The 13,024-nt window shown below is 38.9% G+C and overlaps 3 protein-coding genes across 7 annotated transcripts; 2 read left to right on the top strand and 1 right to left on the bottom strand.

Annotated features, from left to right (window-relative positions):
* On the top strand, positions 714-4,112 carry LOC107609671 (pentatricopeptide repeat-containing protein At5g42310, mitochondrial). Of its 3 annotated transcripts, none has more exons than XM_016311684.2 (5): positions 728-2,579; positions 2,927-3,079; positions 3,177-3,248; positions 3,518-3,692; positions 3,797-4,112. In XM_016311684.2, the coding sequence occupies exons 1-4, from the start codon at positions 852-854 to the stop codon at positions 3,626-3,628; spliced, it is 2,064 nt and encodes a 687-aa protein (XP_016167170.1). In that variant the 5' UTR covers positions 728-851; the 3' UTR covers positions 3,629-3,692; positions 3,797-4,112. The 3 variants fall into 3 exon arrangements, with proteins under 3 accessions (XP_020961723.1, XP_016167170.1, XP_016167171.1); XM_016311685.2 differs by having other exon boundaries at positions 3,807-4,081; XM_021106064.1 differs by lacking the exons at positions 2,927-3,079; positions 3,177-3,248; positions 3,518-3,692; positions 3,797-4,112 and adding an exon at positions 2,681-2,905 and having other exon boundaries at positions 714-2,579.
* Positions 4,095-7,750, bottom strand: LOC107609672 (carboxypeptidase A6). Of its 3 annotated transcripts, XM_016311687.2 has the most exons (12): positions 7,289-7,427; positions 7,006-7,060; positions 6,865-6,922; positions 6,654-6,764; positions 6,349-6,486; positions 6,105-6,174; positions 5,960-6,015; positions 5,666-5,791; positions 5,354-5,493; positions 4,905-4,977; positions 4,751-4,825; positions 4,095-4,654 (listed from the first exon to the last, which is right to left on the bottom strand). In XM_016311687.2, the coding sequence occupies exons 2-12, from the start codon at positions 7,047-7,049 to the stop codon at positions 4,343-4,345; spliced, it is 1,203 nt and encodes a 400-aa protein (XP_016167173.1). In that variant the 5' UTR covers positions 7,050-7,060; positions 7,289-7,427; the 3' UTR covers positions 4,095-4,342. The 3 variants fall into 3 exon arrangements, with proteins under 3 accessions (XP_016167173.1, XP_016167172.1, XP_020961724.1); XM_016311686.2 differs by lacking the exon at positions 7,006-7,060 and having other exon boundaries at positions 7,289-7,746; XM_021106065.1 differs by lacking the exons at positions 4,751-4,825; positions 7,006-7,060 and having other exon boundaries at positions 4,103-4,654; positions 7,289-7,750.
* Positions 11,111-12,823, top strand: LOC107607477. Its single transcript, XM_016309426.1, has one exon. It carries the CDS (start codon positions 11,111-11,113, stop codon positions 12,821-12,823), a length of 1,713 nt encoding a protein of 570 aa, XP_016164912.1.

The raw sequence follows: 13,024 nt of genomic DNA, 5'->3' as shown, positions 1-13,024 counted from the left end.
TGGCGACCTATTTTCTACATTTGATTTTTGATTCAACAGTAGAGTTTGGTAAATTTAATTCAATGCAACAAACACATTCAAGTGGAATAATATTTGTTATGAACAATATTTTTTAGTAAACCATAAAAGATAAAACAAAATCAACAATTAACAAGAGAAGGAAGCATTATCTTTAATCGCGTCTGATGCTAAGCTCTCCTCGTTCGCCTACGCCTGCGTGTGGATTTCGATGCTTCTCGTCCTTTCATGTTTGTCTTCAGAATAAAATGAAAGCGACGAACTACAACAAACTTAATTGCGAAGTGTTCAAAAATTCACTCTTATTATTTATTCTCTGTTAAGACATGTTTTTATTCAACGTAATTTATGAGAATGAAGAGAATGAAGAGATATACCTCGTAAAAAACTTTTTTCTAATTTAATAAATTTAATCATGTAATTTTTATTTTTTATTATGTCATCAAAAAACTCAAATCATACAATAAAGTGTCACCTAGTACTAGTAGTTATTACTGTTGTAAAAATTATTCAGACAATGAAAGAATAAAAATGACAACAAAATTAATATTAATGTGTACAAATAACTTATTAAAATATTATAATATACATCTATTCACGGTATAAAAATTTACTTTTGTCCATTCTTCCAAAGGAGAAAAACCCTCTATCATGCGCACAACACACTACTGGGACTATGCAAAACTGCAAAGATTCCACGCCTTTGTTTCGTTAACGAAGTAACGAACTTAACCCCCTTCAAACCAACAGTAACAACCAAATAATAATAATAATAAAAGTTGAAGGTTCTTGGTTTGTGCATCGAGTGAATTAGTGTGGGTCTTATCTTTAACATGTTCCTTTTGCCACCACATCTTACCACTCCATTCCCTTCTACCCGCTCCACCAACTACTTCCCCACCACCCGCCACCACCAACCACCACCTCCTTCCGCCGCCAACCCTTTGATCTCCTCCTCCGTCGCAACCGCTACCCCACTCATCGCCGATGAGGGCCCCAACGACATTCTCCCCCTCCAGAACCGCCGGTATGACTTCACTCCACTCCTCAACTTCCTCTCCTCCGATTCCAATTCTGAACCAGAAAACAACTCGTCTTCCCCAACTCAACTCGACCCAACTGAGTTCCAACTCGCCGAGTCATACCGAGCCGTGCCAGCACCACTCTGGCACGGTCTCTTGAAATCCCTCTGCTCCTCTTCTTCCTCCATAGGACTCGCATACGCCGTCGTTTCGTGGCTCCAAAAGCATAACCTCTGCTTCTCCTACGAGCTCCTCTACTCCATCCTCATCCACGCGCTCGGTCGCAACGAGAAGCTCTATGAGGCATTCTTGCTCTCCCAGCGTCAGGTCCTCACTCCCTTAACCTACAACGCGCTAATTGGCGCGTGTGCCAGAAACGGCGACCTCGAGAAAGCCCTTAACTTGATGTCTCGAATGCGCCGCGATGGGTTCCAACCTGATTTCGTGAACTACAGTTCCATCATTCAGTCGCTCTCGCGCTCTAACAGAATCGATTCTCCGATTCTGCAGAAGCTTTATAGGGAGATTGAGAGTGATAAGATTGAGGCCGATGCGCACCTTCTTAATGACATCATTTTAGGGTTTTCGAAAGCCGGTGATGCTACTCGCGCTTTGAAGTTTCTTGCTATGGCTCAGGGGAATGGGTTGAGTCCAAAGTCGGGGACTTTGGTTGCGGTTATTTTGGCTTTGGGGAATTCCGGTAGGACTGTTGAAGCCGAAGCACTTTTTGAGGAGATTAAGGATAATGGGTTGGAACCTAGGACCAAGGCTTATAATGCTTTGCTTGCAGGTTATGTAAAAATGGGGTCTTTGAAGGATGCGGAGTTCATTGTTTCTGAGATGGAGAGAAGTGGTGTTTTACCCGATGAGCAAACTTATAGTCTCTTGGTTGATGCTTATGCTCATGCTGGTAGGTGGGAGAGTGCTAGGATTGTGTTGAAGGAGATGGAGGCTTGCAATTTGCTGCCGAATTCTCATATTTACAGTAGGATCTTGGCGAGTTATCGCGACAAGGGCGAGTGGCAGAAATCATTTCAAGTGCTAAAGGAGATGAGGAACAGTGGGGTTCAGCCTGATAGGCAGTTTTATAATGTGATGATTGATACTTTTGGGAAGCATAACATTCTTGATCACGCGATGGCAACGTTTGAACGAATGCTGTCGGAGGGGATTATGCCAGATACTGTTACATGGAACACGCTGATCGATTGTCACTGTAAGTCGGGGCGCCATGATAGGGCAGAGGAGTTGTTCGACGAAATGCAGCAGAAAGGATACTCGCCTTGTGTCATGACATATAACATTATGATTAATTCTATGGGGGAACAGGAGAGATGGGATGAAGTTACTAAGTTGTTAACCAGGATGCAGAGCCAGGGAGTGCTGCCCAATGCAGTTACATACACTACCCTGGTTGATATTTACGGAAGATCAGGAAGATTTGGCGATGCAATAGAGTGCTTGGAGGTTTTGAAATCGACGGGGTTCAAGCCAACTCCAACCATGTATAATGCCTTGATCAATGCCTATGCACAAAGGGTATGTAAATATTGTCGACACCTTTTGTTATGCTGATTGTATTGTTTTTATTTATCAACTGATATAATAGTAACTAACATGTTGATAGGAAAATTTTCCAGTAAATAATTACTCGAAAGAGTACATTTCAGTTCAACCATGAAGTCTCAGAAACTTACTCGATATCGATTTGTTCTTCATTGGGATCAAGTACTATCAATCAGTATTTGCACAAACTTGTAGTTTTGTGACAGCATTCTTTGTTCTTCTTCGTTGAAAACTATAAAGCATAGGCTAGGTAAAAAATGCACCATATTGTGAACGAAATGTTAGCTTGAACTCGTATTTGATGAGTATAAATTCTGCAGGGTTTGTCTGAACAAGCAGTAAATGCGTTCAGGATGATGACGACTGAGGGTTTGACACCCAGTCTTCTAGCTCTAAATTCACTAGTTAATGCATTTGGTGAAGATAGAAGGGAAACTGAAGCCTTTGCTGTGCTGCAGTACATGAAAGAGAATGTATGACTTTTAGTTTCTCTCCTTTTCTCAAGAGAATGCTCTTTAAGCTGTCTTCCGTGATGCAATAATTAGTGTCCTTTGTTCATATCATCTGCAGGGCTTGGAACCTGACGTCGTTACTTATACTACACTTATGAAAGCCTTAATTCGTGTTGAAAAGTTTGACAAGGTAAATAACATTGTCATATTCCGCTTGTCTTTTATGTTATAATATTCAGTCTTGAGCGAAAATCATCATCGTTTTTTCCTGTACGTTTCCAAGGGTTGCATTTTTCTGCCACTTCTGTTTATTTCAAATCAAAGTTAAGGTGCCTCAAAATAAACAGATTAGTGAGAAATAACTAAGTTTCATCTTTGAATAAACTATGATCCTATTTCAGTGATAAGTTGTACACACTACACTTAGTACACTATGCTTATATTGTGTTTTGGTTTCAGGTTCCGGCTGTGTATGAAGAAATGGTTATGTCCGGGTGCACCCCAGATCGAAAAGCTAGAGCTATGCTGCGGTCTGCCCTTAGATACATGAAGCAAAGACTGAATTCATAATTAATTAATCAAGCACATTAAATTGCCAAAACAGTGTCAAATTTGCTCCCATGCTCTTTTGGAGGTTAGTTGCAACTTTCTGCTATATGCTTACAACTGTAACTAGTGCTGAACTGTTAGTTTTGATTCTTTGGTGGTTGTAACAATGTATCATGACTTACATTGTAGGCTAGTGTAGGTAATGGTTCGCAGATCAGTGTGCGTGGGATGTGATCATTAGCATATAATTCTTTCTTCTTCTACATTGCATGAATGAGAAATGAGATTGCACAAATTGGGACATGGTACTCTCCCCCCAAAGGAACTTCATTCAGAGGAATTCATGGAAAATAGTTGGTTTCCCATGACGCTGTATTTTATATGTATCAATTTTTGGGATGAATGTATTGTATATGTTCAATGTAAGTAAACCTTGTATGTTAATGGGAGTTTGTGTACATTAGCAAAATTAAAGAGAGTCCAAGTGTATAAGCATTTCATATAAGCCTTCGATGTTATTTCTGTACTCAGCTATTTCTTCATTGAAAATTTGATGAATAAATAGCTATCACAGACGACAAAGCCACACATCGTTTGTTGAGTACAATAAAGAATCAGATTATACCACCTGGGAAAAGTGGTGTGTTACGTAGTAATAGTACAGAGACAACAATATAAATTACAAGCTTTTCCCTCCCTCAAAATTGGATATACAATTTCACCCAGGGCCTAATTTTAGAGCGGCATAGCAGGAACTGGTCTACTGGACTTACTTTTTGAAATTCTAGAACAGAACATGAACATTAGCAACACTGAAGACAATAAGAAGAGCCTAAAATATGTTCTTATTTCTTGCATTCCAAGGTCAAGCACCTCCATCTTTTTCCCATACCTATTTCTTCTTTCCATTAAATAACCATCTAAATATTCATCTATTGATACGAATTTATCCAACTTGGCAGGCGCTTTTGAATTGATGTCACCAAGTCGGAGTGGCCCCAGTTTAAAAATTGTAAAGAATGTTGTAGACCATTCATCAAGAACTCTCTGAAATTGACCACGTAGAAACGTTAGAAAATTTTACTGAACGGGGAAAAGGGTTTCAAATAAAACTAATAATTTGGAAGTTTTTAAGTAACATACAACATAGCTAGTTTTGTCAGTAGGATTAAACATTTTAAAACAGTCTCTTGATGAAGCTGTTACATCTCCATATATCTGCCAGTAAAAACCCAAAGTGAGAACACTGCCAAATCAAGTTTTGTAATACAAGATGGAAGGATGGAAGCCTACAAACCTCAAAGGTGAATGACATCGGAACCCTCACGACATCATACATGAAATCGGTTGCTGTCCCATGTGCAAAATACCTGGAAAGCTAAATATGAGGACTCAAGCAGATCATGTATCTTGCTTGTAGTTTAAAATTTGAGAGTTTAAAACTGCTGGTTTCTAAAAAGTGATGGTGAGCTACCACTTACACCTTCACCTATCAAATACGTTAGAATATTTGAGGCCTTAAAATGTCATTTTATATATCAATTAAGATCCATTTGAGTACTCTAGTTAGACAAAAATTTAATGTCATTATAAATTAACTGTGTTAGGAGCAAGGGGATCCGTTCTTATGTGGCAATGAAGAACCGAAGATAAAAGAAGAAAAATGATATATTAATTAAACACAACATTTTGGCCCTAGTAAAACTTTTGCCAATTCTCATCAGATTCAAATGAAAATCAACTAACCCCACAGAACCGCCTCCCGACCCAACCACGCAACGCTTTTGAAAATGAAGATTGTTTACTTCTTCAAGCAATGAATTCATCCGCTTCAACAGCAATCCATCAAGTGTTGTATTTTTATGATCATAAGGCATAAAAAGAGCCTGCAGGGGGAAGGAAAATGGTTAATAAAAATTGTAGGAAGTGATATATGAAAGGCTGCATAGCATGTCTACCGAACTGCAAAAGTATTCCAACTTGCTATGAATGCAGAAACTATGGAGGAGAACATTCAATTTTCTTTCAAGGAATGGGTAAAAAATTAACTAAACTTGCCTCCATTCCAGAGTGCACATTGATCCACACATGTGGTTCGAACGAGATGGCAAGTTTCCGCATAATTTGAGCTTCAGGCTCACTAAATGGAGCAGTTCCAGGATTCTCCTCATAAGGATCATAGTCCTGTTGATTTGAACAGTAATACAAATAAAAATGAAGCAATTTGACATTCAATAAATACATAAATAAATAGAAGGCAAGAACTATTGTATAGATTGACAAGCAGAAAAGAAGAAAAAAGAAATCCACTTGGTGAAAGTTGATAATGAACAAGATCGGTGCATAACGAACCTTCTCCTTTTTCCCCCAATCTACACTCCAATTCCGGTTGAGATCAACTCCTCTGCCTGCAAAACATAATATAAACTCAGGTTTTTGATATATAATGGTAGCCAAATTCAACATCTGAAATATTGTAAAGGAGAGATTCAAGAACCATTTCTTCTCTCACAGAGATCTCCAGCTTCTACAAGTTTTCGGCCATTCAAGTTCTCCATCGGAATCACCTGATAAACAATTAGAGAGTAGCATTTTGATGATTTCTCCAGTTAAATCTGTTATATATAACATATAATTCAATAAAACTGATTATGACACTTCACTGAAATCCTGATTAGCAGAGCCTAGTTCCATATTAGATTCATTATTAAGACATAATTACAGCGACAATATGAACTTGCCTTTATCACAAGCTTGTCAAGTGTAGTGTTCAAAGAAGCTTGATCCATGTTAGGTAGTGACTGTTCTCCACTTAGAATAGACAAAATCCTTAAAGCAAGTTCAGTTGTAATAAGCTCCCTTCCATGCTGCCCAAAACTCTGGAAGACAAGGAATCATCTGTCAAAAACACAGAATAACCAATTTGAGATAGCTAAACACTACATCTCAAGTTATAGCTTTCTTTTCAAACAATGCCAAATCATAAATCAGATCAGCCCAATTTCTTCTTCTCCCCTTTGGGAGACCAATGATGGAGAAAACTTACAAGAAGTATGCGGAACTTTGATCTCTCGTCTGTCTCTCTCTTTCGCTCCGAATAAGTAACCACGGTAATCTCAGCACCATAGCCTTTGTTCCCGGCTTTAATGGTCTCCATCTATTTAGAACCATCATATATTGGAATAAGTTATAGCTTTATAAGTATCCTCGGATTAACTAACACACAACAGATATATAAACAATCTAGACAGACTCACAGCGAGCATATCCGAGTGACGATGAACCAAAGCCTTGATCTCTTCCAAAAACTTGCCACTGCAGAATCCCACAAAGAAGAGTTTCACTTTCATCTCACCAACAAATCAACAAATTTATGAAGAAAACAACTAAATACTCACACCACAACACACCAAAAGAACAGGCTTAAAAAACACTGCTTCATCTAGTCCAGTGCTTCAACAACAATAAACAAATAAATAAATCATACTGTAAGTCGCAAACAGTGAATCGCAGATGCAGAAGCAGCACGCACAATTAACGCATAATTAATTAATTAATTCCGACATAAGACTGTAAGATTTGGTCAACAAAATCCTAACCTCGATTTACAATCGCGATCTAGACAGTTACAGAAGAAAGTAGAAAAAGGAAATAATGATTGGAATGTAAGGAAGAAGAAACCTGGAATGGTAGAGATCATAGTTAATTGGGGTAACAGTGAGATTTTGTTCCTTGGCATCAACGAAGATCAGATCTCGCGAACAAGAGAGGAAGCAGATGCTGATGGAGAGTGCCAAAGGAACAACAACATCGCCCAAACCCATCTCGTAACTAACTAACTAAACTAACTTAACTGATACTACAGATTCTATCTATGTTTCTTCATCTTCTTCTTCTCTTGTTTCATCTCATTTTTTGTCTATTTTTCTTTAACTTTTTATTTGAGATGCTTGTTTGTTATTTTAATTTGATTTGATTGACTCCTGCTGCATCTACTAAGAGTTTCTCACCCAATGATATAAAATTGATGAAGTGATATGGTAGTGGGTCGTTGAAAAATAATAGAAGCATTTTCGAAGAAGCGGTGGACAACAAACATGTTGTCGCCTTTTTTCACGTTCAACGGTCTCGATCCAACCTTGTTAACTTGTCGTAACATGTCAATTCATATATACCATTACTATCTGCAATTAAGCCATACTTTATATGAATTTAAACGCTTATGTAACCATTATTATCTTTTTATGGTGGTAAAACCAAAAAATATCTTCGTAACATAATGTTTATTAGCGTCAAGTCACCAAAAAAAAATATTTATTAGCGTCAGCTGGTGGAATGTGGATATTTTTATTTTAAAGGAATTTGCTGCTTCATTTTTAAGTGAACTCATTTTTATTTTAAAGGAATTTTTCAGAGTAAAATATCTTATATTTTTTTACTGATTTCACATGATAATTTTCTTGTTTCAGAATTTATATTGTTTATAAACGTGTAGATACAATGATATGCTAAATTTTTCTCATGCTTTTTTATTACATACTTGATATGCAATATTTTTTTCTCACACACAAATATTTTCCCTTGTTTGGCACCACCTTATTATTTGGTTTTTCGTTTGTAACAATCTCGGGGACAAGACGACAAATGAGGAGTTAAAACTCAAAGTGATTTCTTAGATTTTTGGATTGCATTAATTTAGTCTCTGATTTATCGATTTTACGGTTTGTATTTTCGAATTTATAAAAAAATGCATCTAATTGGTCCCTCACTTTATTTTCAGCCAATTAATCTGTCGCTGACCAATGACATAGCAAATGAATGTCACGTTGTACACCATAAAATGATATTCAATGATTTTTTGCGCTAAGACACATTGGAACGATGTCGTTTGACAAATTTAGAGAATTAAACCCCAACATTGCTGATCACTTCATCTCCTTCTTCTGAACTCAAATATTCAGCGCCATGAAATCCTCACGCCTGCAACTGGTGCCTAGGGTTTGAACGGTGAAACTATCTAGCTTTGTGGAGTCCACTCACACTCTGAACTTTGTTCGAAATTGTAGTCGTTGAGCTCAGAAAGAAAAGGGTTCTTCGCGAAACATAGAGGCAAGTTTGTACTGGATAAAAAAAAAGTTATAGCCTTTTGATTTAGGTATGCGTCATTGTGTTTGTTTGGTCAGAATTTTTGTGTAGGTTGATGAAAATTTTTTGCTGCTCATTATCTGCTAGGGTTTATGTGTATTTTGTGGGTAGCGAAAGAATTTTTTCTATGCTTTGTTTTTATAGAAGGAAGATGGGTATTTTCTTCAATACAATTTTATTTGGATTGTGTTCACACCCTGGGTCGAGCTATCCGACCTGGGATGTTCAGTAACAAAGCGACCGATCTCTTCAGGTCAGGCTATCCGACCTCTTCTCAAAGAGCTCGGCCAAATCGACAGGAAAGCCCAGTAAAGGGCCCAAATAGAGGAACACGACCCAAATCCAAAGGCAGTCCAAGCCTATAGAGATAAAGACGGTTCCCTTGAAGATAAGCTGACCTCACCCAAAGATAAGATAAGATAAGATAAGATAACTAACTTATCTTATCTAAGAAGGTCACTCTACACTATTATAAATACACTGGAGCACCCAAGTATAACTCATACTCTGATTCTACTAAAAACCTGTTTAATACCCATGCTAACTTAAGCATCGGAGTCTCTTGCAGGTACCACCACTCTCCGGTGACAAAGGATCAGCAGTGCAGCCAGTCCAACAAGTCGGACACGACAGCTCCGGCCGCCCCCACCAGCCGGACATGTCATCTCCGACCAGTATAGAAGATCTCGTCCGAGATCGACCTACAGTTTCAGGTAACCCTCAGAACAGATTGGTTGATGGCTATTTATAAAATTTATGTTTGTGTGTGAGTGTGATGGTATGTTGTTGTATGTGTGAGTGTCGTGGCTATTTGGAGTTCTCATTGTTGATCGCATAGGGCTTCCATGATCTTGATTCGCACATCCAATCATGATTCTGCTTTCAATTTTAAACAAAAACAGAAGAAGAAGAAGATGATGACAAAGAGGAAGAACGTTGGTAAAGAAAAAGAAGAAGACCGATAGAGGATTATTACTGAAATTAGGGTTAAAAGTAGGTGGAGGGATCATATTGGATCAGCTAGTTTCAATTGCCAGCTCAACTAGCTATTATGTACTCCAGCATGGCGTGTCAGTGTTATGTCATTGGCCAGCGACAGACTAATTGGCCGGAAATAGGGTGAGAGACCAACTAGGTGCATTTTTTACAAACTTGGGAAAACAAATAGTGCAATCGGTAAGTCAAAGACCAAATTGGTGCAATCCGTGAATCTCAGGGACCATTTTAGAATTTACCCAAGAAATTATATATTTTTTATTTTGATGTTCATTTTAATATATTAACAAAGGTTCAATTAATATGTGTTCATACCCTGCCTCAAAAAATAGCCAGGCCCAAAATGAATAAGGTCCAAACCTCATAAGGACTCCTTTTCTGTCTACCTGACCTCATAGAGGTCGAATTGAACAACGCCAATCATGACCCTACTTACTCGAATAAATGAACTAACTCCTATAATCTCTTCCATATTTTCAAAAGAGAGATCTCAACAATCCCCCAACAAAGGGGATGGTTATCCACCATTAAAGGTGAAACTACTCCAAGGAGTGGTTAGAGACTCTACAATTATAAACATCTGAACTCTCTCAGATATACTCAAAATCCAATCTACTAAAAAACCTACTTAAACCCTTACTAACTTAAGTATCAGAGTCCCTTGCAAGTACCACCCCCCACCTCCTCAAGAGGAACTCAAATGGCGGCACCTCGATACCAGCAGAAGTCGGACGCTGACACAAAAGGAGTCTGGACCTCACGTTCAGGCCCAAAAGCAACCCAATTTCAGGTAACCCTCGGAACATTGGCACCGCTGCTGTGGACCTGGAAGTCTACACCCAACCATGGCGGACGATCAGTTTGAAGACAAACGTACAACATGCAGAACCTCACAACAATGATCGTGCAATAGTAATACTCCCACAACAAGATAGAGCGGGTGGTACTAGTGGGGAGAGAATATCAGAAAACCCTCACCCCAGAAGAATCAATTTAGAGATACATCCACCAGAGAATGAGGAGCGTTCGCATCCGACAGAACTCATGGGATTGGTGCACGGACACCAAGGACGACTAGAATAGCTCGAACAAGAAATAGAGTGGCAAAGAAAAGTTGAGAGAGATCTAAGAATAGAACTACGACGACGAAGAGATCTAGAGAAAAAGCTTTTGAAGTTAGAAGCCGAACTGCAAGGTCAGAATAATCGAGCAAATTGGGAAGAAACCCCTTTTGGAGGGGAGGATCCATTCATTGAGGAGATCACGCGGGCCAAAGTTCCTAGAAATTTCAAAAGTCCCGACATGAACCTCTACGATGGAACGACCGACCCGAGACACCACCTGAGTAATTTCAAAATCTGAATGTACTTGGCTAATGCTTCAGATGCAACTCGTTGCAAAGCTTTCTCGACAACACTGACCAAGACAGTGATAAAATGGTTTGATAGTCTGCCACCCAAATCTGTGACCTACTTCAATGACCTCACAAGAAAGTTTCTCACTCGGTTCTCCATCCAAAAAGATAAAGTAAAGCACACCCCTAGCCTCCTGGGAGTCAAGCAAGAGGTCGGAGAAACTCTCCGAGCTTATATGAAAAAATTCAACAAAGCCTGCTTGGAAGTCCAGAACCTACCCACAGAAGCAATAATAATAGGGCTAGTCAATAGCCTCAGAGAAGGACCTTTCTCCCAGTTCATATCAAAGAGGCACCCGACCTCTCTGAACGAGGTACAAGAGCGAGAAGAAAAGTACATCAATATAGAGGAAAATGCCCAACTAAGAGAACTTGCTCTCAGACAAAATCATCCTTATCAAGTTTGGGACAAAGAGAAAGAAGCAAAGAAAAAGGATGAGTACAGCTCGGACAAGCCTCGAAGGTACCATAACTACACCCCCTTGCGAGTTTCTCTTGTCGACATCTACAGGGAGATCTACCATACTGAAAAACTTTTACCTCCTCGCCCCATCAAAAACAAGAAAGGCAGAAGCCGGACAGGATATTACGAATATCATAAGATATATTGGCATTCCACCAATGACTGTTACGACTTGAAAAATGTAATAGAAAAATTGGTCAAAGAAGGTCAGTTAGAAAGGTACCTGGTAGAAAGATTTGACAATCAGGGAAAAAGAAAAAGAAAAAGAGAAGAGGAAGACAGAAGTCGACGAGATCGGCCAACACGAACTCCTGGCAAACACATCTACATGATAGTTGGAGGATTTGCGGGAGGTGGAGTAACCAAGTCTTTCCACAAAAGGTATTTGAAAAAAGTCTATCAAGTTGGAGAAGAGGATGAAGTCCCCGACTTGCCTACTATTTTCTTCACAAAGGAAGATGCACAAGGGATGACACTGGGGCATGATCCCATTGTAATCACAATAATACTTGCCAATACAAATCTCCACGGGACTTTGGTAGACCAAGAAAGCTCGGCCAACATCTTGTTTAAGCTTGCCTTTGACAAGTTGGGATTGGAAGAAAAAGAGTTAAGAGCATACCCTGACACTCTTTTCGAGATAGGAGACACACCCATACGACCTTTTGGTTTCACTCTGTCACACACCACTTTTAGTAAAGGAATAAAATCTCAAACTTTGAGTATAGACTATATTGTAGTTGACGTAGTCTTAGCTTACAATGCCTTGATAGGTCAGACGACGTTGAACCAACTTTTCGCATTCGTCTCTACTCCTCATCTCTGCATAAAGTTTTCGACTTCAGAGGGAATAGCCACTATAAGAGGAGATCAAAAAATGGCAAGGAGGTGTCATAATGAAAGTTTGAACATGCGCAGATGTACAAAAGGAAAAGAAGTCAATACTATTGAACTCGTAGGTGTCCGAACACAAGAAGAGTTGAGACCACAACCCGATGGAAAAATAAAAGAAGTGCAAATCGAAAACCAAGATGGAAAAACTACAAACATAGGAGCCAACTTGGACGATGAATTGAAGGCAGATCTTGTCAAGCTCCTACAAAAGAACTCCGATCTCTTTGCATGGAAGGCTTCTGATATCCCCAGGATACATTCCGACCTCATGAATCATAAGCTCGCTGTCTATCCAGGCTCATGATCTGTATAACAAAAATGTCAAAAGCTCAGCCTCAAAAGAGCACAAGTCATTGAAGAACAGATCCAAGCTTTGTTAGATGTCGGGTTCATAAGGGAAATAAAATACCCTTATAGTTGGCAAATATAGTACTTGTGAGAAACAGAATGGAAAATAGAGAATGTTTGTCGACTATAATGACCTTAATAAGGCTTGTCCTAAAGG

Source organism: Arachis ipaensis, chromosome B07, assembly GCF_000816755.2.
Source record: "Arachis ipaensis cultivar K30076 chromosome B07, Araip1.1, whole genome shotgun sequence".
NCBI lineage: Eukaryota > Viridiplantae > Streptophyta > Magnoliopsida > Fabales > Fabaceae > Arachis > Arachis ipaensis.
This window is presented reverse-complemented; position numbering and strand designations above follow the sequence as displayed.